Genomic DNA, 24,074 nt, shown 5'->3' with positions numbered 1-24,074 from the left:
TCTGGAAAGAGTGACAGCTTGGTCTCCTCATTGCCAATTTTAATACCTTCAATTTCCTTTTCTTCTCTAATTGCTACGACTAGTGTTTCTAGTACAATGTCAAATAATAGAGGTGATAATGGGCATCCTTGTTTCACTCCTGATCTTACTGGGAATGCATCTAGTTTATCCCCATTGCAGATGATGTTTGCTGATGGTTTTAGATATATACTGTTTATTATTTTTAGGAAAGACCCTTCTAGTCCTATGCTTTCTAATGTTTTTAATAGGAATTGGTGTTGTATTTTATCAAAGGCTTTTTCTGCGTCTACTGAGATAATCATGTGATTTTTGTTGGTTTGCTTGTTGATAAGGTCAATTATTTGGATGGTTTTCCTAATATTGAACCATCCTTGCATTCCTGGTATAAATCCTACTTGATAATAGTGAATGACCCTCCTGATCACTTGCTGGAGCCTTTTTGCTAGTATCCTATTTAAGATTTTTTGCATCATTAAGGAGATTGGTCTGTAGTTTTCTTTCTCTGTTTTTGACTTGCCTGACTTTGGAATCAGTACCATATTTGTGTCATAAAAGGAATTTGGTAGAACTCCCTCTTTGATTATTATGTCAAATAGTTTATACGGTATTAGGATTAGCTGTTCTTTGAATGTTTGGTAGAATTCACTTGTGAATCCATTAGGCCCTGGGGATTTTTTCTTAGGGAGTTCTTTGATGGCCTGTTGGATTTCTTTTTCTGACATAGGATTATTTAAGAATTCTATTTCTTCTTCTGTTAGTCTAGGCAATTTATATTTTTGTAAATATTTGTCCATATCGCCTAGATTGGCATATTTATTGCCATATAATTGGGCAAAGTAGTTTTTAATGATTGCCTTAATTTCCTCTTCATTGGAGGTAAGGTTCCCCTTTTTATCTGTGATACTGTTAATTTGCTTTTCTTCTTTCCTTTTTTAAATTAGATTGACCAGTACTTTGTCTATTTTGTTTGTTTTTTCAAAGTACCACCTTCTAGTCTTATTTATTAGTTCAATAGTTCTATCACTTTCAATTTTATTAATTTCTCCCTTAATTTTTAGGATCTCTAATTTGGTTTTCTTCTGGGGGGTTTTAATTTGTTCGCTTTTAAGTGATTTGCATGTCCAATTCATTGATCTCTGCCCTCACTAATTTGTTAATATATGCACTCAGGGATACGGATTTTCCTCTGAGTACTGCTTTGGCAAATAAGGTTTGAAAGGATGTCTCACCATTGTCATTTTCTTAAATGAAATTATTAATTGTTTCTATGATTTGTTCTCTAACTAACCGATTTTGGAGAATCATATTATTTTATTTCCAATTGATTTTTAATTTGGCTCTCTGTGTACCCTTACTCATCATTATTTTTATTGCCTAATGATCTGAAAAGGTTGCATTTATTATTTCTGCTTTTCTGTATTTGTATGCCATGTTTTTATGACCTAATGTATGGTCAATTTTTGTGAATGTGCCTTGTGCTGCTGAAAAGGTGTATTCCTTTTTGTCCCTATTTATTTTTCTCCATATATCTATTAACTCTAATTTTTTAAAGATTTCATTCACATCTTTTACCTCTTTCTTATTTATTTTTTGGATTGATTTATTTAGTTCTGATAGTGGAAAGTTCAGGTCTCCCACTAGCATAGTTTTACTATCTTTTTCCTCCTTCAATTCCACTAGTTTCTCCATTAGAAATTTGGGTGCTATACCATTTGGTGCATATATGTTGATTAGTGATATTTCCTTGTTGTCTATACTCCCTTTTATCAGGATGTATTTTCCTTCCCTATCCCTTTTAATCATGTCTATTTTTGCTTTGGCTTTGTCAGATATCATGATTGCCACTCCTGCCTTCTTTCTGTCAGTTGAGGCCCAATAGGTTTTACTCAAACCTTTAATTCTGACCTTGTGAGTATCGAACCCCCCTCATGTGTGTTTCTTGAAGACAACATATGGTAGGGTTTTGGATTCTAATCCATTCTGCTATTTGTCTATGTTTTATGGGTGAGTTCATCCCATTCACGGTCAAAGTTATGATTGCCTCTTGTGAATTCCCCAGCATTTTGATATCCTCCCCTAATTCTGACCTTTCTTCTTTTGCTATAACCTTTTAAACCAGTGGTTTACTTTAAATCAGTCCCCCTAGTCCCTTCCCTCGCCATGCTTCCCTTTCTGGCCCCTCCCTTTTTGTTCCCTTCTTGTTTTTTTTAGGGGGGGTGTCTCTTAAATTCCCTCCCCCCTCTTTTTCCCTCCCTTTTTGTACTCCCTCCCCCTTATCCCCCTTAGTTTTCCCTTCTCCCTTACCCTGTTGGATAAAATAGAATTCAAGATCCCAATGGATTTAGATGCTCTTCTCTCTCAGAATTGATTTCACTGAGAGTAAGGTTTAAATAATATGAATTATCACTCTCTTCCTCTCCTTCTTATAAGAGAATTCTTCCCCTTCCCGTGTGTATCTTTGTGTGACAAAGATTATTCTATTTAATTTATTTCTATTTCTTCAAGTATATCTTGGTACCATTGTCGATATCCCCACTTCCTTTTTCTTTCTTTTTTCCCCTCCAAATCATCTTAATGCCCCAATCTTTCCCTATGAGTGATTCTTCTAATTACTCTATTAATGCATACAATTTTTGAGAGTTACACATAACATTTCCCCCATATATTAATGTATATAATTTGATCTAATTCTAGCCCTTATAGAAGAAAGTTTGAATAAAAGAAAAAAAAACATTTTTCTCCTTTTCCCTTTCTTTTATATTTATTACCTTTTCATGTTTCTCTTGCTCTTTGTGTTTGGATGTCAAACTTTCCACTTAGTTCTGGCCTTTTCTTTACAAATACTTGGAAATCTTCTATTTTGTTGAATGCCCATACTTCCCCCTGGAAGTATATATAGACAGTTTTTATGGATAGGTGATCCTTGGTTGAAAACTCAGTTCACTTGCCTTTCTGAATATCATGTTCCAGGCCTTGTGGTCCTTCAGTGTGGCAGCTGCCAGGTCTTGTGTGATCCTGATTGGTGCTCCTTGGTATCTGAATTGTCTCTTTTTGGCTTCTTGTAGGACTTTTTCCTTAGCTTGGAAGCTCTGGAATTTGGCATTTACATTCCTGGGAGTTGTATTTTGGGGATTTAGTATAGATGGTGTTCTATGAACCCTTTCAATTTCTATTTCGACCCCTTGTTCAAGGGCTTCAGGGCAGTTTTCTTGAAGGATTTCTTGTAATATGGTATCAAGATACTCACTCACTACAGAGATGTCCCTCGCTCACTTGCTGTCTCTGGGCGCGCTGGTCCCAATTCTGGTTCTGTAGGTGAGGTGGGGGAGGGTAGTTCAGAGTACGTTTGGGTGCAAGCTTTTTCTCCTTCTTATAGTGTAGAAATGCTCAAACCCCATGTACCTTCAGTGCTGTGCCCTACTGTAGAGTCCCTCCGTTCTTCCAAAGATGATTTTTATATTCTTTTGAGGTAGTCTATTTCGTTGGATGCTGGGGAGAGGAAGCAACTCACGTCTAGATTGCCACCATGTTTACCCGGAAGTCCGTGAATATTGTTGTACAAGTCTTTTTCCTTATTATCTCTTTGGGGTATAAACCTAGCAGTTCTATGACTGGATCAAAGGGCAGACATCCTTTTAGTGCCCTTTCAGCATAGTTCCAAATTGACTTCTGGCCACTTTAGATGACTCTCTGTACACAATTTCCCTATCATAATTTTTACTTCCCTATTCATTCTTTCAACCTGTTCAGAGCTTTGAGGATGGTAAGGAACATGGAATTTAGGTGTCACCCCTATATTTTCATAGATCTGCTTTAAAATGGAATCTGTAAGATGAGTACCTCTGTCAGAATCTATACAGCCTGGTATCCCAAATCTAGGTATGATCTCCCTCAATAAAACCTTTGTAACAAAGCTTGCTGTGTTCTTGCTAGATTGAAAATTTTCTGGTAACAGTTAATTGGCCTACAGTCACCAAACAGTATTTGAAACTTCCTGCTTTGGGCATATTTATGTAATCTATTTGTAGATGTTCAAATAGTGTGAATGTTATAGGATGTCCCCCAAAAACTTTTTGCTTGAATATATGTTGGTTTGGCATACCAAACAAGTTGATGTAAAAATTAAAGTTAACTTGTTAAAAAACCCTGCGCTCCACCACAGTCGCCAACAGGAAGCAAAGAGCCTGAGACCAGGAACCCCACCCAATATATCCCCCGTCTACGCCAGTACATAATGATAGGATGTCAGTGAACTCCTGGGAAATGTAATTTTTAGGGTAACGGATTTGCAATTACACGCAATGTTGGTAATATCAGGTGCAACTCATCTTCTCTTCACTATATCTATTATGGCCTGTGTCCCAAAATGACCATTTGCATGTATGGCCTGACAGATATAAGAGTAAAATGATCTAGGTAGAATAGGTTTTCCCACTGAGGCTTCCCAAATACCATTTTGTTGTTGAGCCTTGAAATTTTGCCTTCACTTCTGGATCTCTTTCTCTGTGAATGCTTTTTCTAGATCTATTTTGTCAATGACAGAGAGATTTAGTATGAGTTCAGGACCTTGCTCTGCAGCAAATTTAGCTGTAACATCAGCTCTATGATTTCCTCTGGCTACAAAATCATTGCTCTGCATGTGGGCCTTGCAGTGGACTACTGCTAATTCTTTTGGGAGTTGTAAAGCTTGTAGCAACTCATGGATAATCTATACATTAGCCACAGTTTTCCTTGAAGATATTAGGAAACCACACTGGAGCCACAGACAACCAACTGCATGACATATGCCAGAAATATATTTTGAATCCATATATATCATGACTGTTTGCTCTTTTGCAATTTCACAAGCTCTTTTTAATGCTATTAATTCTGCAGCCTGAGCACTCACGTTTCTGGGCAGAGAGGCAAACCACAGAGTCTCAAATTCAGTAACTACAGCTGAACCAGTGTATCTTGTACCTTCCCTCATAAAAGATGAACCATCTATGAACAAAATCAAGTTTGGGTTGGTCAGGGATGTGTCAGAGAGATTTTCCTGAGGTCTTTCTGCTAATTGTACTACCATCCCACAGTCATGTAATGAATGGTTCCTGTGTGTAGGTAAGTTAGGTAACAAAGTTGCTGGGTTTAAGCTATTGCATCTTTTAAGAGTTATATTATCATTCCCCAATAAAACTATTTCATACTTTGTTAACCTCTGGTCAGAGAAGGCTTGGGTCCTATGCCTTAACATTAGGACTTCAACTTCATATGGGACATGACAGTTAAAGGACATCCTAACACAAGGTCATCAGCTTTTGTAATTAACAGTGCTGTTGAAGCAACAAGAAATTTTTTTAAAAATTTTTAGTCAATTTAGAACATTATTCCTTAGTTACAAGAATCATATTCGTTCCCTCCCTCCTCTTCCCCCCACCCCTTCCCTAAGCCAACATGCAATTCTACTGGGTTTTACATGTGTCCTTGATCAGAACCTATTTCCATGTTGTGCAACAAGTAATTTTGAGGATCTTTAGGAAACAGGAATCAGTAATTAAGATATTATTTAAAAGTAAAAAAAATTTTAAGGTTTCATTTTTTTTTCTCCAACACTGAATGATTTTGTTTTTGTTATTGTGAGAGAACTCCTTCATAAACAGAGTATGGTTAAGTTCATTTTTTAATGTAATATTTCAGGAAAAATGCAGGCATTTTACAAAATGTAAATAATAAAGAACTGAATGCTTTATGAACCTTTTATGTAATATAAGACATTTAATAGCTGTATTTCCCCCTCTATTTGTTAATAAAAAGGAGAAAAAATAATAGTTGTACTATGTAATGCTTTAATGTCTGTAGAGCACTTTGTGTATATTTATGTATGTGGGCATATGTACACATATTTGTGTGTGTATATCTATCTATCTATCTATCTGTCTGTCTGTCTGTCTGTCTATCTATCTATCTATCTATCTATCTATCTATCTATCTATCTATCTATCTATCTAATATAATTTTATCCTTACAACAACCTTGTAAAGTATCATCTTCATTTTACAAATGAGGAAATAGACTGAGAGAGGTTTTGTTCAGGGTCACATAGCTAAGTACCTGTCTGGGTTTTAACTCAAGTTCCTGGCTATAGTTCTAACAATTTATCCACCATGCCACATAGTTATATTGTGTTTTATTTCCCATTGATATTCATAACTATTACTTTAGCATCTTACCCAAGATTTTTTAGTCAAAGTTTTGTTTTTACTAAAGGAACTTGATCCATTGTGTCCTCCCTATAATTACTGACAATATATATTTGACATCTTTTTTAGGAAAAAAGTCTAATAAAACTTTATCATAATTCAGTTGAGTACAATTTTTTATTTTGTCTAGAAACATAATGATCCGAAAAGGTTAGTTAAAAGGAATTCTGTAACTTTGAATTCTTGTAGGCACAGTGTCACTGAAAGTATTTTGCATGTACTTTAAATTCCTTATGTGGTAAGAAGAACCTGTTATTGAAGGGGTGTTAAATATAGTTTTATTTTTTGACTATTAGATTTGTAATCAAAATATTATTCCAGTCTTGTTTAAAGTATGAACTGACAAGGTTCTTTGTTAACTTTAGTTCCTTTCCTCTGAAACTATCCTCTAATTTATTCTGTATATAATTTGCGTGAAATTGTGTATTATTTCCCCTAATAGACCATGATCAAGATCACAGGAACTTTTTTTCATATCTGTGGTGCCCAATGCTTAGACATAGTAGGCACTTAATAAATGCTTATTAACTGACCAGAAAATTCTGATGCATTAGTATCCTTGACTTTTTTCTTGCTATGATTCATTTTCTGTGAAAATTACTAGTCTTGTTAAAATTCTTGTATTTCTGCATAAATAGACTTAATCTTCAAGTATTCATCTTCATGCCAGTTGCTAGGCTACTGCTATTATAGAAATTCATTACTTAAAGTCTTGCAGTCTTGAATATTTTAAGCAAGGGAACTGCATGTGATCTTTTGACCTTTTTGTACATTTTTTAAAAGTTCTTTTAAATAGGAGTAATAATAATTAGCTAAAGAAGATTATAAAGGATGTCATATAAGATGGACTGATTGGTTTTTGGGTATATAAAAAAGATTTGAATTTGTAAATAAAAATACAAGTAGTATTTCTTCAGAAAAGATGTAGCACAGCATATGATTAGGAACCTGAGGCTTTGGATTTGTATTTTAGCTCTGCTACTTGCTAACTGGGTGAATTGAGACAAGTAGCTTCACCCCTCTGGGTTCCAGTTTTCCCATCTATAAAACAAGGAAGTTGAACTCAATGGCCTCAAGGTCTCTTCCATTTCTAAATATATAACCCTATATAATCTATGGGGATTGGGCGAATCACTTCACTTATCTGACCTTTAGTTTCCTCATCTATAAAATGAGGAAATTGGATTAGGTGATCTCTATTTCTTAGTTATAGGTGTTGTGATTTTTCAGTTGTGTCTGACTCCAGTGATACTGGATAGGTTTGCCATTTTCTTCTTAAACCTATTTCACAGATTAAGAAACTGAGGCAAACAGGGTTAAGGGACTTTCCTAGTGTCACAAAGCTAGTAAGTGTCTGACTCCAGATTTTAACTTGGGAAGATGCGCCTTCCTGATTCTAGGCCTGATAATCGTATAAACTATACCACCTTGCTGCCCCCACATAAATTACTGTGGAGCTCTACAATTTAATTGTGGTAGATAATCTGTAATTTATTCTGCAGTAGATGCACAAAAGAAACCACTGGATTTAAAGTTGTTTTGTTTGTTTGTTTTGCTTTCCTCTGGAGTCAGTCCCTCTTCAGTTTAAAATAAAAATGCTTAAAAGAAAAAAAAAATTATTATTATTATTTTTTTAAACCTTCTTAATGGGTGGGAGAACAGGTAGAGGGAAAGAGAGAATTCAGAACTGGAAAAAAAGATTTTGAGTCTTTTAGTCATTTAAATAGGTGCTTTGAAAAAAATTTTTCAATTGAAAGAACACACAAAGAAAAGAAAAAATATCATTTAATCCATCCTCTCATTTTATAGATGGGGAAATTAAACAAGAGAAAGTAATTTGCCCAAGGTGACACAGTCATCTCCCGATTATTTGTCATCTCAAAGTTTCTTTTGTTTCAAAACCCCACTATAGGAATGTGGAATACTTTGGAAGGAAATTAAATCAGAATGGAATAAGGGTTTACAGGCTGGAGGACTATCATAAAAAGACTGGAGGGAATTATTTCCAGAATGTTTTCATGTTTTGCATATCTTTTTCATTCATTCTGTCACCTTTTTCTTAAAGTTTCTTGCAGAGTGCTAAACTTAGGTAGTGAGTAATCATTATACTTTCTACATTATATAAGGCGTGAGTGAATAAAAGAAGACATTATAAAGGGTTTTTTCTACTTTTTCAACTCGATATTTGCTATAGCAATTGTTGATTAACCTGTCAAGACCAAATATGTCTGTAGTCTCTGAGCTATATAAAACTTGAATATATGTACAAATTCTGTAACTTTGGAATTGACTCTTGATCAGAATGCAAAACAGACCCTACCTAGCTTTATGTTCCTAGAATTTATTGAGGTTGAGTTGCATGTTTTTAAAATACATGAAGCAGGAAGGTGCTTTTAAAAGTATAAATGTATCATTGTTCTGAGAAAGAAAATCTACATTTCGATCTCATCTAGCATACTGTATTATTGAAGAACTAGACTGAGAATCCAGAAACCCAGGTTTTGATCTTATTTCTGGAGATGACTGCTTCACATTAATCAAATTACCTTCTCTCACTGTTTCCATAGCTGTAAAATGAAAGAATTGGATTAATTTTTTTAAAGTATATTTTTTCAGTTCCAAATTATCTCCCTTCTCATACCCCATCTCTCACTCATTGAGAAGGCAAGAAAAACAAAACCCATCACAAATATTTATAGTTAGGCAAAACAAATTTCTGCATTAGCCATTAAAAAATGTTTGTTTGTTTTTTTAATCTGTATTCTGAGTCTATCATTTCTCCATCTGGAGGTGGATAGCATGTTTCATCAGGAGTCTTTTGGAATTGTGGTGGGCCATTTTGTTGGTTAGTTACCAAATCTTTTACAATTGATTATCTTTACAATATTACTATCCCTGTATTTCTTTTTCTCCTGGTTTTGCTCACATCACTTTATATCCATATTAGGTGATTTTCTAGGACCTTTCTAACTTTTCCATTTTACTAGTTCTACATTTTAAAAAAGATTCTTAAGACTATTTACTTGCCTCATATATAATGATGGCCTAGGAATGTCAAAATAAAAAATGAAGATATAATTTTGAGGTATTTTCAGAAAATGTGTTTATCAAGGATCAGGTTACATTTTCTTGAATTTTCTTTTTAGTTGTAATGAAAGTCACATAATGGGCTAATAAACCTGTTTGAATTTGTTGTATAATGAGTTTATACTACTTATGACCTCTGAAGAACAGAATTCCTATAACTTCTAAAACTTTCAAAGTTCTATTCTTCCTGTCAAGATATATAGTTTTATCATTTGCTTGAGAGCCAGAGACCAATTTATCTTTCACAAAATCCCAGGAATTCATGTATTTTGACAATTATTTGAGTGTGTGTTACATGTAAGATACAGTGCTAGGTACTGTGGAATTCAAAGAAGATCATAGGCTACAGTTCTTACCTTCATAGAATTTTTTCCCCCCAGATTCTTTTGTAGTACTCTTGACTGCTTTCTTCTCACTTTGCTTCTCTGTCCAGAAGAGGAGTTCACTTTCATTCCAAATCAATAAATCATACATTTTAGGGGCCAGTTTATTATTTTTGTATAAAATGTTCAAGTATATAGTACAATCTGCTTAAAATATTTTTAAAATTATTATTATTATTATTATAAACTTAACAGTTAATGAAAACAAATACAAAAAAATTAGTAAAAAATCTTTTAGTAAAATCTTTCCCAAGCTCCCTAACCTTTTTAAAAAGAAAACCAAAATAATAAGAAATTAGCAAATGAACAGATAAGATGCTTTTGTCTTAAGGTCCATCCAGCGGCCTCTCTGAGGACCAGGGTTGCTTGCCCAAATGTGACGTCATGGTTAGATAAATGAGATGAGATACACCATGCATTCAGCCCACGTACACAGGCATCACATACAGTGCTCTGCCATGGTATCATGGTATGTTTATTATATAAGTTTTTGGTACACACATCTAATCAATTCTCTACATATCTGACATTCTACAGTTTGATTGGATATTATCAAATCACCTGAACAACACTCTTGTGATGTTACTACAACAAAGAATTCTGTGATCATTTACTAGGTTTCTACAACACTCTGTGATAGATATGATTAATGTGAATAAAGCCATTTGTAGGTTAGTACCCCTGTACCTGCTGAGAGGATCATTGTGCTTTTGGTCAGCTTTCACTATCCATCATGATTGCTTGGGAGATGAACAACAAACATATTCGTATCTAGGTGTGAGGACTTTAGGCAGACCAATTTTGGGGTTTTCCTCAATTTGTAAGTTCTATTTTTCTTGTGTTACTTTGCGATGCCTAGTGACACTGTTTGGCTTCTGTTTCAGCAAATTCATTCGAGTGTGGTAACTGTAGGACAAGATTCATTATAGTACTCAACCTTTCAGTTGGTGTTTATTGTATGGTCTTTATGCTTGATAAAGGAGTGGTCATAGGCAGTAATGTTTGGGCTTTTATTCTATAATTGCAATCTTTTTGGACTAATAACCTAGGGGGCTTAAAGTAAGGTATATCTTTATTGATCCAATAAGTATTTGCTCTCATGTTATTTCTCCTGTATTGGGGAGAGAATAATAATCATAACAAGTCCACTAGTGGGGAAAATTTGGGGAAAGAAGTCTCAAAGGGGGATCAGCAGGGGGCCCTCATTCTGGGTTCTGCTTTGCTGACCTTCCTTCCTCGGACCGTGACCTTGTCAATCAGTCAGGGTATGATGGCCTCCAGCACTTTTGTCCTGCCACATTTGACCCTGCTCTCTCTTTGTCCTTTTTCCACTATTTTCCTCATTTTTTCTTCCCTCTTTAGTTCTTTTTTCCTTTTAAAAAGTGTTCTTCATTTTTATCCAGTATATTACTGATTTCATTTTATATCACCTCATATATGTCTTCTGATACATGTTTATTTCACATTCATCATTATTGTATCATAACATTCCATTATGTTAAATTGTGCATGGTTTATTTAGTTATTCTCCATTTGTTGGATTCTAGATCATCTCTAGTTTTATTTATTGTTACAAAGAAGTGTAACAGATAAAATTAGTTTCTCTACTAAAAGTATTATATTTTATGAGGTTTATTAAAGATTAATAAATAAAGAAAATACAAAATAAGATAGCAGGTGCCTAGGAGGGCTGAAAGCCCATTCAATTTCACTTACTCTACATCTTGAGAGACACGTGTTCTTGGAAGCAGAAGCAGGGAGAGAGAGCTAGGCGGTACAGTCATTTTTTTTCTCAGCCCAAGTGGGTATCTCAGGTGGGATTTTGGGGAGTTCTGGGAACTACCAAGGACTTCTGGGAATTGAAGTCTGGGGTTCAAATCTCCATTTTTACACAAGGCAGTTATTAACAATTTTGTACATATGTATCCTTTTTTCTTCCTCATAATGTTTTTGATATAGGGTGCTAACAATGGGTTTCATATAATGGAAAGAGTATTAGAGTCAGAGGACCTGGGTTGGAATCTCATCTCTAATGCTTCCTATCTGTGTGACTTTAGACAAGTCACAATTTCCTTGGGCTTCAGAGGTTAGATTAAATGACTTCTGAAGTCCCTTTAAGCTCTAGATCTATGACCCTATGATCTTTCACCAGTTTTGTGACTATTGCATGTATGCATGTTATTCTCCAAAATGTTTACACTAATTAAGTCTTGTCTAAATGAAACAATTCCTGCTTTCCTGCATCCCTGCCGATATTGGACTTGATAATTTTCTATATTTTTTGACACAATGTTTGTAGGGCAATATAGTTTTTAAATTTATACTTTGATAATTAGGCATAGATAGAACATCTTTTTATGTCGTTGATGACAATTACTATTTCCTCTTTTATAATTTCTGTTTATATCATGCATGTCTCTTAAAATAAAATCTTTTTGGTTAAGCTATCTTTCTCATTTTTGTGATTGCAGGTGAAGGATTTGACTAAATACCTGGATCCCAGTGGACTTGGTATCATCAGTTTTGAAGATTTTTATCGAGGGATTACAGCTATCAGCAATGGAGGTTAGTTTTTAAAGTGTATTTATAATTATATTATCTCTTATAATATATCTTCTGTTTCTAGCACATTCTTCCATCTTCCAGAAATTTCTTTTCTTTTTGCATGAAATCTTTCCTGATTCCGCACCCGTTCCAACTGCTATCTTGTATTTAACTGCATGTCCAAATTTCTCATCCTTAAAAAAATGCTCATTTACATCCCATCATCTGCATTAGCTATCTTCTTTTTCCTTCTTACCCTTTCTTGGCCATATTCCTTGAAAAAGCTATCTATACTTATTGCTTCCACATCCTTACCTCTAATTCTCTTCTGAACCCTCTATAATCTAGTTTCCAAACTCATTACTTAGGTGAATTTTCCCTCCTCAAACTTATCAATGATCTTTTTTTTTCATTGTAAGTTATTTATTTAGTCAATTTAGAAGATGAATCCTTAGTTACAAGAATCATATTTTTTCCCTCCCTTCCCTCCTCCCACCCTTCCCATAACCGACGCTTAATTCCACTGGATATTACATGTATCCTTGATCAAAACCATTTCCCTGGTGTTGGTGTTTGCTAGGATGCTCATTTAGAGTCTACATCCCCAATCATATCCCCTCAACCCATGTAATCAAGCAGTTGTTTTTCTTCTATGTTTTCACTTCCACAGTTTTTCCTCTGAATGTGGATAGTGTTCTTTCTTGTAGATCCCTCCAAGTTGTTCAAGATCACTGCATTGCCACTAACGGAGAAGTCCATTACATTCGATTATACCACAGTGTATCGGTCTCTGTGTACAATGTTCTCCTGGTTCTGCTCTTTTTGCTCTGCATCAATTCCTGAAGGTTATTCCAGTTCCTGTGGAATTCCTCCAGTTCATTATTACTTTGGGCACTATAGTATTCCATCACCAATATATACCATAATTTGTTTAGCCATTCCCCAATTGAAGGGCATTCTCTCATATTCCAATTTTTTGCCACCATAAAGAGCGCAGCTATGAATATTCTTGTACAAGTCTTTTTCCTTATTATCTCTTTGGGGTAGAAACCCAGCAGTGCTATGGCTGGGTGAAAGGGCAGACAGTCTTTTAGTGCCCTTTGGGCATAGTTCCAAATTGCCCTCCAGAATGGTTGGGTCAATTCACAATTCCACCAGCAATGCATTAATGTCCCGACTTTGCCACATCCCTTCCAACATTCATTACTTTCCATTGCTGTCGTGTTAGCCAATCTGCTAGGTGTGAGGTGATTCCTCAGAGTTGTTTTGATTTTCATCTCTCTGATTATCAGAGATTTAGAGCACTTTTTCTTGTGCTTATTAATAGTTTTGATTTCTTTAACTGAAAACTGCCTATTCGTGTCCCTTGCCCATTTATCAATTGGAGAATGGCTTGATTTTTTGTACAATTGATTTAGCTCTTTATAAATTTGAGTAATTAGACCTTTGTAAGAGGTTTTTGTTATGAAGATTGTTTCCCAATTTGTTGCTTCCCTTCCAATTTTGGTTGCATTGGTTTTGTTTGTACAAAACCTTTTAAATTTGATGTAATCAAAATTATTTATTTTACATTTTGTGAATTTTTCTAGCACTTGCTTGGTTTTAAAATCTTTCCTTTCCCAAAGATCTGACATGTATACTATTCTGTGTTCACCTAATTTACTTATTAGTTTCCTTCTTTATATTCAAGTCATTCACCCATTCTGAGTTTATCTTGGTGTAGGGTTTGAGATGGGAGATAATCTCTCCCATAACTGTCTTCCAATTTTCCCAGCAGTTTTTATCAAATAGTGGATTTTTGTCCCAAAAGCTGTGATCTTTGGGCTTATCATAGACTGTCTTGCTGAGGTCACTTACCCCTAGTCTATTCTACTGATCCTCCTTTCTTTCTCTTAGCCAGTACCAAATTGTTTTGAAGACCACTGCTTTATAGTATAGTTTGAGATATGGGACTGCAAGGTATCCTTCCTTTGCATTTTTTTTCATTATTTCCCTGGATATCCTTGATCTTTTGTTCTTCCAAATGAACTTTGTTATGGTTTTTTTTTCTAATTCAGTAACAAAGTTTTTTGGTAGTTCAATGGGTAGGCGCGCTAAATAAGTAAATTAATTTGGGTAGGATTGTAATTTTTATTATATTAGCTCATCCTACCCATGAGCAATCGATGTTTTTCCAATTGTTTAGATCTAGTTTTAATTGTGTGGAGAGTGTTTTGTAGTTGTGTTCATATAATTCCTGTGTTTGTCTCGGGAGATAGATTCCTAAGTATTTTATATTGTCTAGGATGATTTAAAATGGAATTTCTCTTTCTAATTCTTGCTGCTGAGATGTATTGGAAATATATAGAAATGCTGATGACTTATGTGGGTGTATTTTGTATCCTGCAACTTTGCTAAAGTTATTATTTCCATTAGCTTTTTAGTTGATTATCTATGATTCTTTAAGTAGACCATCATGTCATCTGCAAAGAGCGATAATTTGGTCTCCTCCTTGCCTATTTTAATACCTTCAATTTCTTTTTCTTCTCTAATTGCTATAGCTAGTGTTTCTAGTACAATGTAAAATAATAGAGGTGATAATGGGCATCCTTGTTTCACTCCTGATATTATTGGGAAGGCTTCTAGATTATCTCCATTGCAGAAGATGTTTGCTGATGGTTTTAGATATATAGTGTTTATTATTTTTAGGAAAAGCCCTTCTAGTCCTATGATTTCTAGTGTTTTCAATAGGAATGGGTGTTGTATTTTGTCAAAGGCTTTTTCAGCATCTATTGAGATAATCATGGGATTTTCTTTTCAGTTTGCTTGTTAATATGGTCAATTATGTGGATAGTTTTCCCAATATTGAACCATCCTTGCATTCCTGGTATGAGTCCTACCTGGTCATAATGAATAACCCTCGTGATTACTTGCTGGAGTCTTTTTGCTAGTATCCTATTTAAGATGTTTGCATCTATATTCATTAAGGAGATTGGTATGTAATTTTCTTTCACTGTTTTTGACCTGCTTGGTTTTGGAATCAGTACTATATTTGTGTCATAAAAGGAATTTGGTAGAACTCTTTCTTTCCTTATTCTGTCAAATAGTTTGTATAATATTGTGAGTAGTTTTTCTTTGAATATTTGATAGAATTCATTTGTGAATCCATCTGGACCTGGGGATTTTTCTTAGGGAGTTCTTTGATGGCCTGTTGGATTTCTTTTTCTGATATAGGATTATTTAAGAATTCTATTTCTTCCTCTGTTAGTCTAGGCCATTTATATTTTTGTAAATATTTGTCCATATCACCTAGATTGCCGTATTTATTGCCATATAATTGGGTGTAATAATTTTTAATGATTTCCTTAATTTCCTCTTCATTAGAGATGAGGTTTCCCTTCTCTTCTTGGATACTGTCAATTTGGTTTTCTTCTTTCCTTTTTTTAATTAGATTCACGAGTACTTTGTCTATTTTATTTGTCTTTTTCAAGGTACCAGCTTAATAAATAGTTCTTTGACTTTCAATTTTATTAATTTCTCCTTTGATTTTTAGGATCTCTAATTTAGTCTTCATTCGAGGATTTTTAATTTGTTCACTTTCTAGTTTTTTAATTTGCATGCCCAATTCATTGACCTCTGTTCTTCCTAATTTGTTAATATATGAACTCAAGGATATAAATTTCTCCCTGAGTACTGCTTTGACTGCATCCCATAGATTTTGAAAGGATGTCTTATCATTGTCATTTTATTTAATGAAATTATTATTTCTATGATTTGTTCTTTAACCAATTTTGGACAATCATATTGTTTAATTTCCAATTAATTTTTGATTTGCCTCTCCATGTACCCTTACTAATTATTATTTTCATTGCATTGTGATCTGAGAAAGTTGCATTTGTTATTTCTTCTCTTTTGCATTTGTTTGCAATGTTTTTATGCCCTAGTACATGGTCAATCTTTGTGAATGTACCATGTACTACTGAAAAGAAGGTGTATTCCTTTTTGTCCCTATTTATTTTTCTCCATATATCTGCTAACTCTAGTTTTTCTAAGATTTCATTCACTTCTCTTACCTATTTCTTATTTATTTTTTTTGATTGATTTATTTAGTTCTTATAGAGGAATGTTCAGGTCTCCCACTAGTATAGTTTTTCTATCTATTTCATCCTTGAGTTCCACTAGTTTCTCTTTTAGAAATGTGGATGTTATGCCATTTGGTGCATACATGTTGAGTACTGATATTTCCTCTTTGCCTTTTATAAGGATGTAATTACCTTCCCTATCTCTTTTGACTAGATCTGTTTTTACTTTGACTTTGTCAGATATCATGATTGTGATTCCTGCCTTCTTTTTATCAATTGATGCCCAATAGCTTTGACTCCATCCTCTTTCTTTTACCCTATTCATGTCTACCTTCCTCGTGTGTGTTTCTTGTAGACAGCATATGGTAGGATTTTGGTTTCTAATCCACTCTGCTATTTGCTTGCATTTTATGGGTGAGTTCATTCCATTCACATTCTGAGTTATGATTACCAGCTGTATATTTCCCAGCATTTTGATTTCCACTCTTAGTCCTGCCTTTTCTTCTTTCACTATTTCCTTCTACACCAATGTTTTGTTTTTAACCAGTCCCTCTAATTCCCACCCTTTTTTACCTCCATTTCTACCCCCCTTCTTATTCCCCTCTTATTTTCTTTACAGTTTTTTTAAACTACCCCCACCCATCCTCTCCCTCCCTTGTACTGCTTCTCTCCCCACCAGTTTGTTTGTTACCCTTCTATTTCCCTATAGGGTGCAAATTAATTCTCTGCCCCTATGTATTTGATTGTTCTTCCCTCTTTGAGTCAATTTCAATGAACCTAAGAATTGAGTATTTCCTATCTCCAACCTCTTTACCCTTCCAGTATATTGATGTTCTTCCCCCTCCCACCATGTGCTTCTTTGTGACATATAAATTTATCCCATTTTGTTTCTTTTCCCATTTCTTTTAGTATTAACCTCTTTTTTTAGCTCTAGTTGTATATATGTGTGTGTGTGTGTGTGTACTTATATATATATACATATATATGTATTTATGCATACATATATCTATATGCATATTTATGTCTTGGCATTTCATCCTATACAGCTTGTCACTGTTTCCTCTAAGCATAATTCTTCTAGCTACCCAGGTAATAATAACAATTTTTAAGAGTTACCAATGACCTCTTTTCTTATAGGGATATATATATCATTTTAACTTACTGGGTCTCTTTTAAAAAAAAGAGGGTTGGGGTTTGTTTTTGTTTTTGTTTTTTCCCTCTTTCTTAATTACCTTTTCATGATTCTCTTGAGTTCTGTGTTTGGGCATCAAATTTTCTGTTCAGGTCTGGTCTTTTCTTTACAAATGCTTGGAATTCTTCTATTTTGTTAAACAACCATACTTTCTTTCTCCTGTAAGAATATAGTCAGTTTTTCTGGGTAGTTGATTCTTGGTTATAGACTTAGTTCCCTTGCTTTCCGGAATATCATATTCTATGCCTTTTGGTCCCTCAGTGTAGATGCAGCCAGATCCTGTGTTATTCTAACTGTAGTTCCATGGTATCCGAATCTTAGCAGCTTGTAATGTTTTTTTCTTGGTCTGGTAGTTTTTGAACTTGAGTATAACATTTCTGGGTATTGTCAGTTGGGGATTAAGTACAGGAGGTGATCTGTGCATTCTTTCAATCTCTCCTTTTCCCTCTTCCTCTACAATGTCGGTGCAGTTTTCTTGGATAATTTCCTGTAGAATGATGTCCAGGTTTTTTCTTTTGTCATGATCTTCTGGTAGACCAGTGATTCTTAAGTTGTCTCTCCTGGAATGATTTTCTAAATTTTCTGTTTTGTGAATGAGGTGGTGCTTCATATTTTCCTCAATTTTTTCTTTCTTTTGATTTTGTTTTATAGTGTCCTGCTGCCTTGTGAAGTCACTTGCTTCTAATTGTTGTATTCTTGTTTGTAAAGACTGTATTTCATCCCTGGCTTTTTGGTCATCCTTCTCATTCTGATCTTTCATCTCCTTTGCCTCATTTTCAAGTTGATTAATTTTGGCTTTCAAGACACTGTTTTCTGTTTCCAGAAGACTTATCTTGCTTTTTAAGTTCTTTTACCAGTTGTCTTCAGGTTCTCTTAATTGTGTTTTGAATTGTATTTTGAGTTCTTCCAAAGCCTGTATCCAATTTGCTGGAGTTTCTGTTGTTTTGCTTAGTGTTCCTTCATCCTTTTCTGTTCCATTTGCTCTTTGTTCATTGCCTGGATAGAAGCTTTCAATGTTAGTTTCTTTTTTTTTGTTGTTTGCTCATATTTGCCCCTTATTTTCCCCTTGTAGTTGCCTGCACTTTTGTTCCTCTCATTTTTTGTTGGATTTGTGGTTTTGGCCTTTTCTGTCAGCCTTACATGTGTTGTAAGGGAAGTGTTGAAGTTTGCAGAGAAAAGTGGCATGAGACCAGCAGGAAGATTCTGGAACTTTGAAGGGGGTTAGGCTGAGACCAAGGCTGTTAGTTGGCTCTCTGGAGAATCTCTGGAGGTGTTAGCTGCAAATTTCCTTGGTGGCTAATCCTTTCCTGATTCCTGATTGCTGCATTTCATTGAGGCAGTTTCTGGTGAACCTGATCTATCTATAGAGATTATGAGATTGAGTCTGGATCCTTTTGTATCTAAGATCTTCCCTTGCCCTAGCAAAGCCTTACATAGACCCTTTCCTTAAATCCAACAAAGGGGGGTTTAGTTGAGGGTTTTAGTTAAAATTGGGGACTGGAGATTTAGAGTTAGGGAGAATTAGAGTAGGAAGTTTACTAAGAAGAAATCTCCGTGAAGAGATTTTTAGATCTGGTGGGTATAGGTAGATTAACATTAGTTTAGATTATTCCAAGTCCCCCTTTACCTTTCCTTATTTATTAAATCCAAAACCTGTTCTGTGTTAATATAGTTGTATATAGATCTGGCTCTGCCTGACCTGGGCTTGGGTACCCTTCCCAAACCCGGTTACTGGCCTAAATTACCATCCCCTAAACCCAACAGTTATATCACATGGCTGCTCATCTACCTTTCGTATTTGCCTTTCAACCAACTCTCATCTGTGGCTTTAAAAAACTGTAGCATGTGCAGCAGCCACACTCTGGTACAGCAGTCTCAGCTGCAGCAGCCACACTCTGGTACAGCAGTCTCAGCAGATGGGCTAAACCAGGTTGAGGGTAATCAATAGGCCTCAAACCCATTGGTGAGTTAGGGGGTTGTCTACCCCAGTAATGAAGACTTCCCCTGGTAGAACTGGCAGATAAGACTGATTTGTTCCAGTAGCCACAAAGGTGGTTGAAACAGATGCTGCAGAGTATCTAGAGCTTGGTCAGACTTAGAAGATGCCAATATCATCCACTGCCAGGTTATCACCAGTCCTCCTGACTTGTCTCTTGCTACTAGATTTCAATGACTCTGGAAGAGAGAGTCAATCTGACAACTTTGTGCACCTCTGCCTCACCTACATCCAGTTCATGCACAAGTCAAAATGTCACCCCATAATGTCATTAGTCTTCGAAAATGAAGGACAAAAAAATAACCCTTACAAAAAGATGGATAGTTCACTTCAATCTGCAGGCATCAAAAATTCTTGCCTAAAAGTGTTTTTCACTTTAAGTATTCCTCTTGTATATAGGACATGAAAATATGCCTTGATATAGTTCTATATGTAGAATATCTTCTCTTCTGCCTATATAAAATTTACCCAGTCTTCAAAATACAATTGAAGTTCCCCTTCTTCTAAGAAACTTTATCCTTAAGTTTCCTAACCTTATTGATCCTCATTTTTCTTTGGATTAATCTGTAGAACTTATGCTCTATACTAGAGATCTCAAACTTTAGATGGGCTGTCATATTATTCTTTCATTTATATTGGATGAATATGTAATCATGTGGAAATTCTGATGAAAAGAGTGTTTTAGATAATAATACAGATAGATCAGTAACATAAACTTGAGCCTAAAGTTTGAATTTAAGAGCACCAATTTATACAAACAATTTTGTGCCTAAAATATATGCTTTATATTTTTTTGTGTTGTTTTGTTACCCTAACTATATTGTAAGTTCTTTGAGGGAAGAGATTTGTTTTGTATTTCTTTATTTAAAGATACAATTCTGAGGATAGTGATGAATGCATAGGCCTTTAATACATCTGCAAAAGTAGCTTGAATATGATTTTGAACTATAATCTTTTAGGAGATCTGTTCCCTGAAAAGGGCCATTGTTACCTGAATTAATCATTTATTGAACAATTGCTTAATTTTGTACATCATTAATAGTGTTAGCTACCAGATAATACATTTTTTTGGCTACATATAACACACATGAAATCATTTGGGAGAAGAGGTGGGCAAAGTAGAGACATACGGAAGAATAATATATTTCAATATATTATGATCTCTGATGGTGGAAGAAGTACCTACCATCATGGGTCCTTTGAAGTGTTGTAGTGTGTATGTATACATATAGTGTATGTATATATGTATATACACATTTTTTGGAGGGACTTATTTTATCTAGAAATAAGCTAAATGTACAATGAATATAGATATGTAGAAATAAACTTAGAAAAAAATGACAACTTGAAAAAAAATCCTCAAAGCAGGAGTTTTGATTAAAATTTAAGATTGATTGCTGATAGTGATACTGTACATTTTTAAGTCTTTCATAGTCTTTGCATTAGAAAAGAGAGAGGAGAAAATGTGAAAAAGAAAAATTCTAGGAGTATTAGGCTTCCCCGCTCCCAGGACTTTTGTTTTCTTTCCTACTTGGTCAGCTACAGTTAAGAATCATTGCTTTCAACAACTTTAACTATTAGTCCCATGTATAGAAGAGTCACTTAAGCATCCAGAGTATCAACTATCATTCTGTTTCCTCCTTATTATACTGCCAGTTTCAATGAAGATGTGGGTAAAAGAATAATTAATGCTTTATTTACCCTTAAAGAGGAAGAAACGTAAAATTAAAAGAACATTGGACATAGGCCTGGAAGATCTGAATTTGAATCCTTCCTTATTAGCTATATGAACATAGGCAAATCAATTAATCTCAGTTAAGTGACTGGTAAACAAATAGCAGTCAGAGGGACGACATGTTTATAGATGAGGGTTCAGATCTATATCAATTCTGGGAGGGGGAATCAGTGTTTAACTTAATTTAAATGGGAATAATAATACTTGTATTAAAAGTAATTTGGAAACTTTAAAGCATTATAAAAATGTGAGTTAGTGCTGATTGTAGAAGTGTATCCTAAGCATTGAGGGTAATATCCTAGGTGGTAAAAGTACATCCATTCAGGAATGTATCTATAATGAGAACTAAATAAAGGGTAGGGTTTGATTTCTATCTCACAGTGATCAGACTATTTAGGTAAAGGGCCAATTTGTCTTTTGGAAAAATCTTAGTGGTACAAGGGGGCTCAAAATAGCTTCCTACTGTAAAAAGTATGTTTTTGGAACCCTTATCCCCATGCTTGGTTATTCAAGGTAGCCTGGGCATAATGGAAGAGATGCTCAATTTGGAGTCAGAGGATTTGAATTTGAAACCTAGCCCTGCTTATTCTCTTATGACCTTGGGCATCCCATGTACCCTCTTTGATCTTTAGCTTTTTACCTGTTAAATGAGATGGTTGGACTAGGTAGTCTCAAAGTAAGTCCCTTCCAATTCTAGAGCTATAATGCTATGAGAATGTAAAAATGAGGGGACACCAGGTCTTCTGAAAAGGAAAAATGAAGCTAATTTTAGATTAGCACATTGCTTTTCTCTGTGGAAAAGTGATTGCTGTTTACTTACAACCAGGTCAGCCTTATAAAGACTGAAGCGTGCTTTATTTTTATAGAGCAAACAAATAAAAGATCTGACTTAGAAGACTTTATATTTCAGTTATGTTTTTCTTAACTAGAAAGAAAATGTTTTGAAGTAGGGCATAAAAGTTTTTGCAGAATTTGCAATATGATCTTCAGGAACAGAAGGGGAACCCAATGGTTTCTTCTTAATAACAGTGTTCTTTAGATAAAGCAATCATGGTGATTTTAATGCCAAACTATTAGCTATCAAGTCAGAAGAATGAATGAGCATTTGGGTGAAGGTTTGGATTCTGGCCAACTTGGGAAAAATATTAATAAATGCTAGGAAATCTCAGAAGAGCATCTCAATTCTGAAAATGATAATATAAACTCAGAATTATACATGATTTTTTGGTTCCTTTTCTTCTTTAATTCAAAGATATTTATTTTTCAACATACATTTTCCAGAATTATAAGATCCAAACTATTTTTTTCTGTCCCTTCCTTTCTCCCACTCAGAGATAGTGAACAATTTGGGCTGGACCATATATGTATTATCATGCAAAACATACTTCCATATTGGCAATTATTGTATACAATTTAAAAAAAGATATTTTATTTTCCCATGTACATTATTTTAAAGGAAGAATAATCATGAACTTGTTAAAGAATAACATAATTCCTAACTTTTCAGAATGTTTTTCAGCTGAAATGGACTTATTTTAAAAAATTTGTATGATACACTTTATGAAAAAAGAAAAACTATTTAGTCCTAATAAAGTTGACAATAGGGTAGGCAGAGGAGGGGAAAATTAATGCAGCCGAATAGGGAAACTATTGGTAGAGTTCCTTTCATCTGAGGACATTAAAGTGCTTCACAAACTAGCATTTTTAGCATACAGAGGACAGATGGTGTTTACAATATGCTATTGCAACAAACAGACAAATAGAAAAACATGATTCATTTCACGCTGAACTTTATTTCATGAATAAAAGGCAAAAGATTTTTAAAAAAATCTTGGATTACTCTGGCAACTTTTAGATAAGCAAAAATAAACAAACCTTGAAGCCCTTCTATTAACAGAGCTAGGAAACAAAATGACTTGGATATATGACCACTAAACCTGACCCTGACAGGACTGATCCAATCCCTTCAACAATTTTTATTAGTTTTTAATAAATGGGCCCTACAATCTTGTATATGTCCTAAACAGTCAGATTGAGCATAAGAATATGTTATACATAGACTTGTTCTGTTTTTATAAGAGTAGGAGCTAACTAGGTTACTACTAGCAGAATGGTATAAAAAAGTTAGATATGCTTATCATAAGAGATCATGTGGAGGAGACAAAAGGTAACTTACAGATGTTTGAAGAGAATTGAGTTAAAAAATGTAATCACTGTAGGTTGCCAGCTATTAAATTATTGAAGTTTTTGTCATTGTTGAAAAAGTCATTATATTTCCAAGGTTCTCAGATAAGGAAATTATAGGCTGGCAGATTACACTATAGATTTGAGGGGAGATAAAATGTTACAAATTATTTTAAAGGTGAGTACTTAGTGTATACTAGTTTTATGTTGAGTCAGAATGTTCTGGCATGAGAAGTCAGTAGCAATTGCTTCTATGATTTCATCTGGAGTCATATGATCTTGAGTTTGGCTCCTGATATTTCACTTATGTTAATAGGAATGTTGCTGGGGAGGTAATTGAGAGGTAAATTAATGAGGAAATAGCAAAAGCTATAAATATAGAACACTTTTCTTATAATAGTCCTTTTTTCTTTCCTTTCCTTTTTTTGGAAGCAGAAGTAGAACAAGAGTCGAATTAAGACCACAAGGCCCTAGGATAACTTGAAAGAATTTAAACTACAAAACAAACTTAATCCATGTAGTGAGTATTAAGATAAAGTAATAATTGAGTATGTTTTATAGTAGAAAGAATAATTATATAGTAGAAAGAATGGGACATGGTGTCCTCATGCTTATTTTTTACTAGCCATATG

At 34.5% G+C, this 24,074-nt stretch overlaps 1 protein-coding gene across 2 annotated transcripts in view; it reads left to right on the top strand.

The window, feature by feature from the left end:
- Positions 1–24,074, top strand: part of RAB11FIP3 (RAB11 family interacting protein 3) — a 192,186-nt gene that overhangs the window by 58,534 nt on the left and 109,578 nt on the right. For both annotated transcript variants that reach the window (XM_001372719.5, XM_007499196.3), the window contains exon 2: positions 12,202–12,295. In XM_001372719.5, the coding sequence (XP_001372756.3) occupies positions 12,202–12,295 (94 nt within the window). The remainder of the gene's footprint in view (positions 1–12,201; positions 12,296–24,074) is intronic.

This window comes from Monodelphis domestica, chromosome 7, assembly GCF_027887165.1.
Source record: "Monodelphis domestica isolate mMonDom1 chromosome 7, mMonDom1.pri, whole genome shotgun sequence".
In the NCBI taxonomy this organism is placed as follows: domain Eukaryota; kingdom Metazoa; phylum Chordata; class Mammalia; order Didelphimorphia; family Didelphidae; genus Monodelphis; species Monodelphis domestica.
Note: the sequence above shows the minus strand (reverse complement) of the source record. Positions and strands in the feature narration are given on the sequence as shown.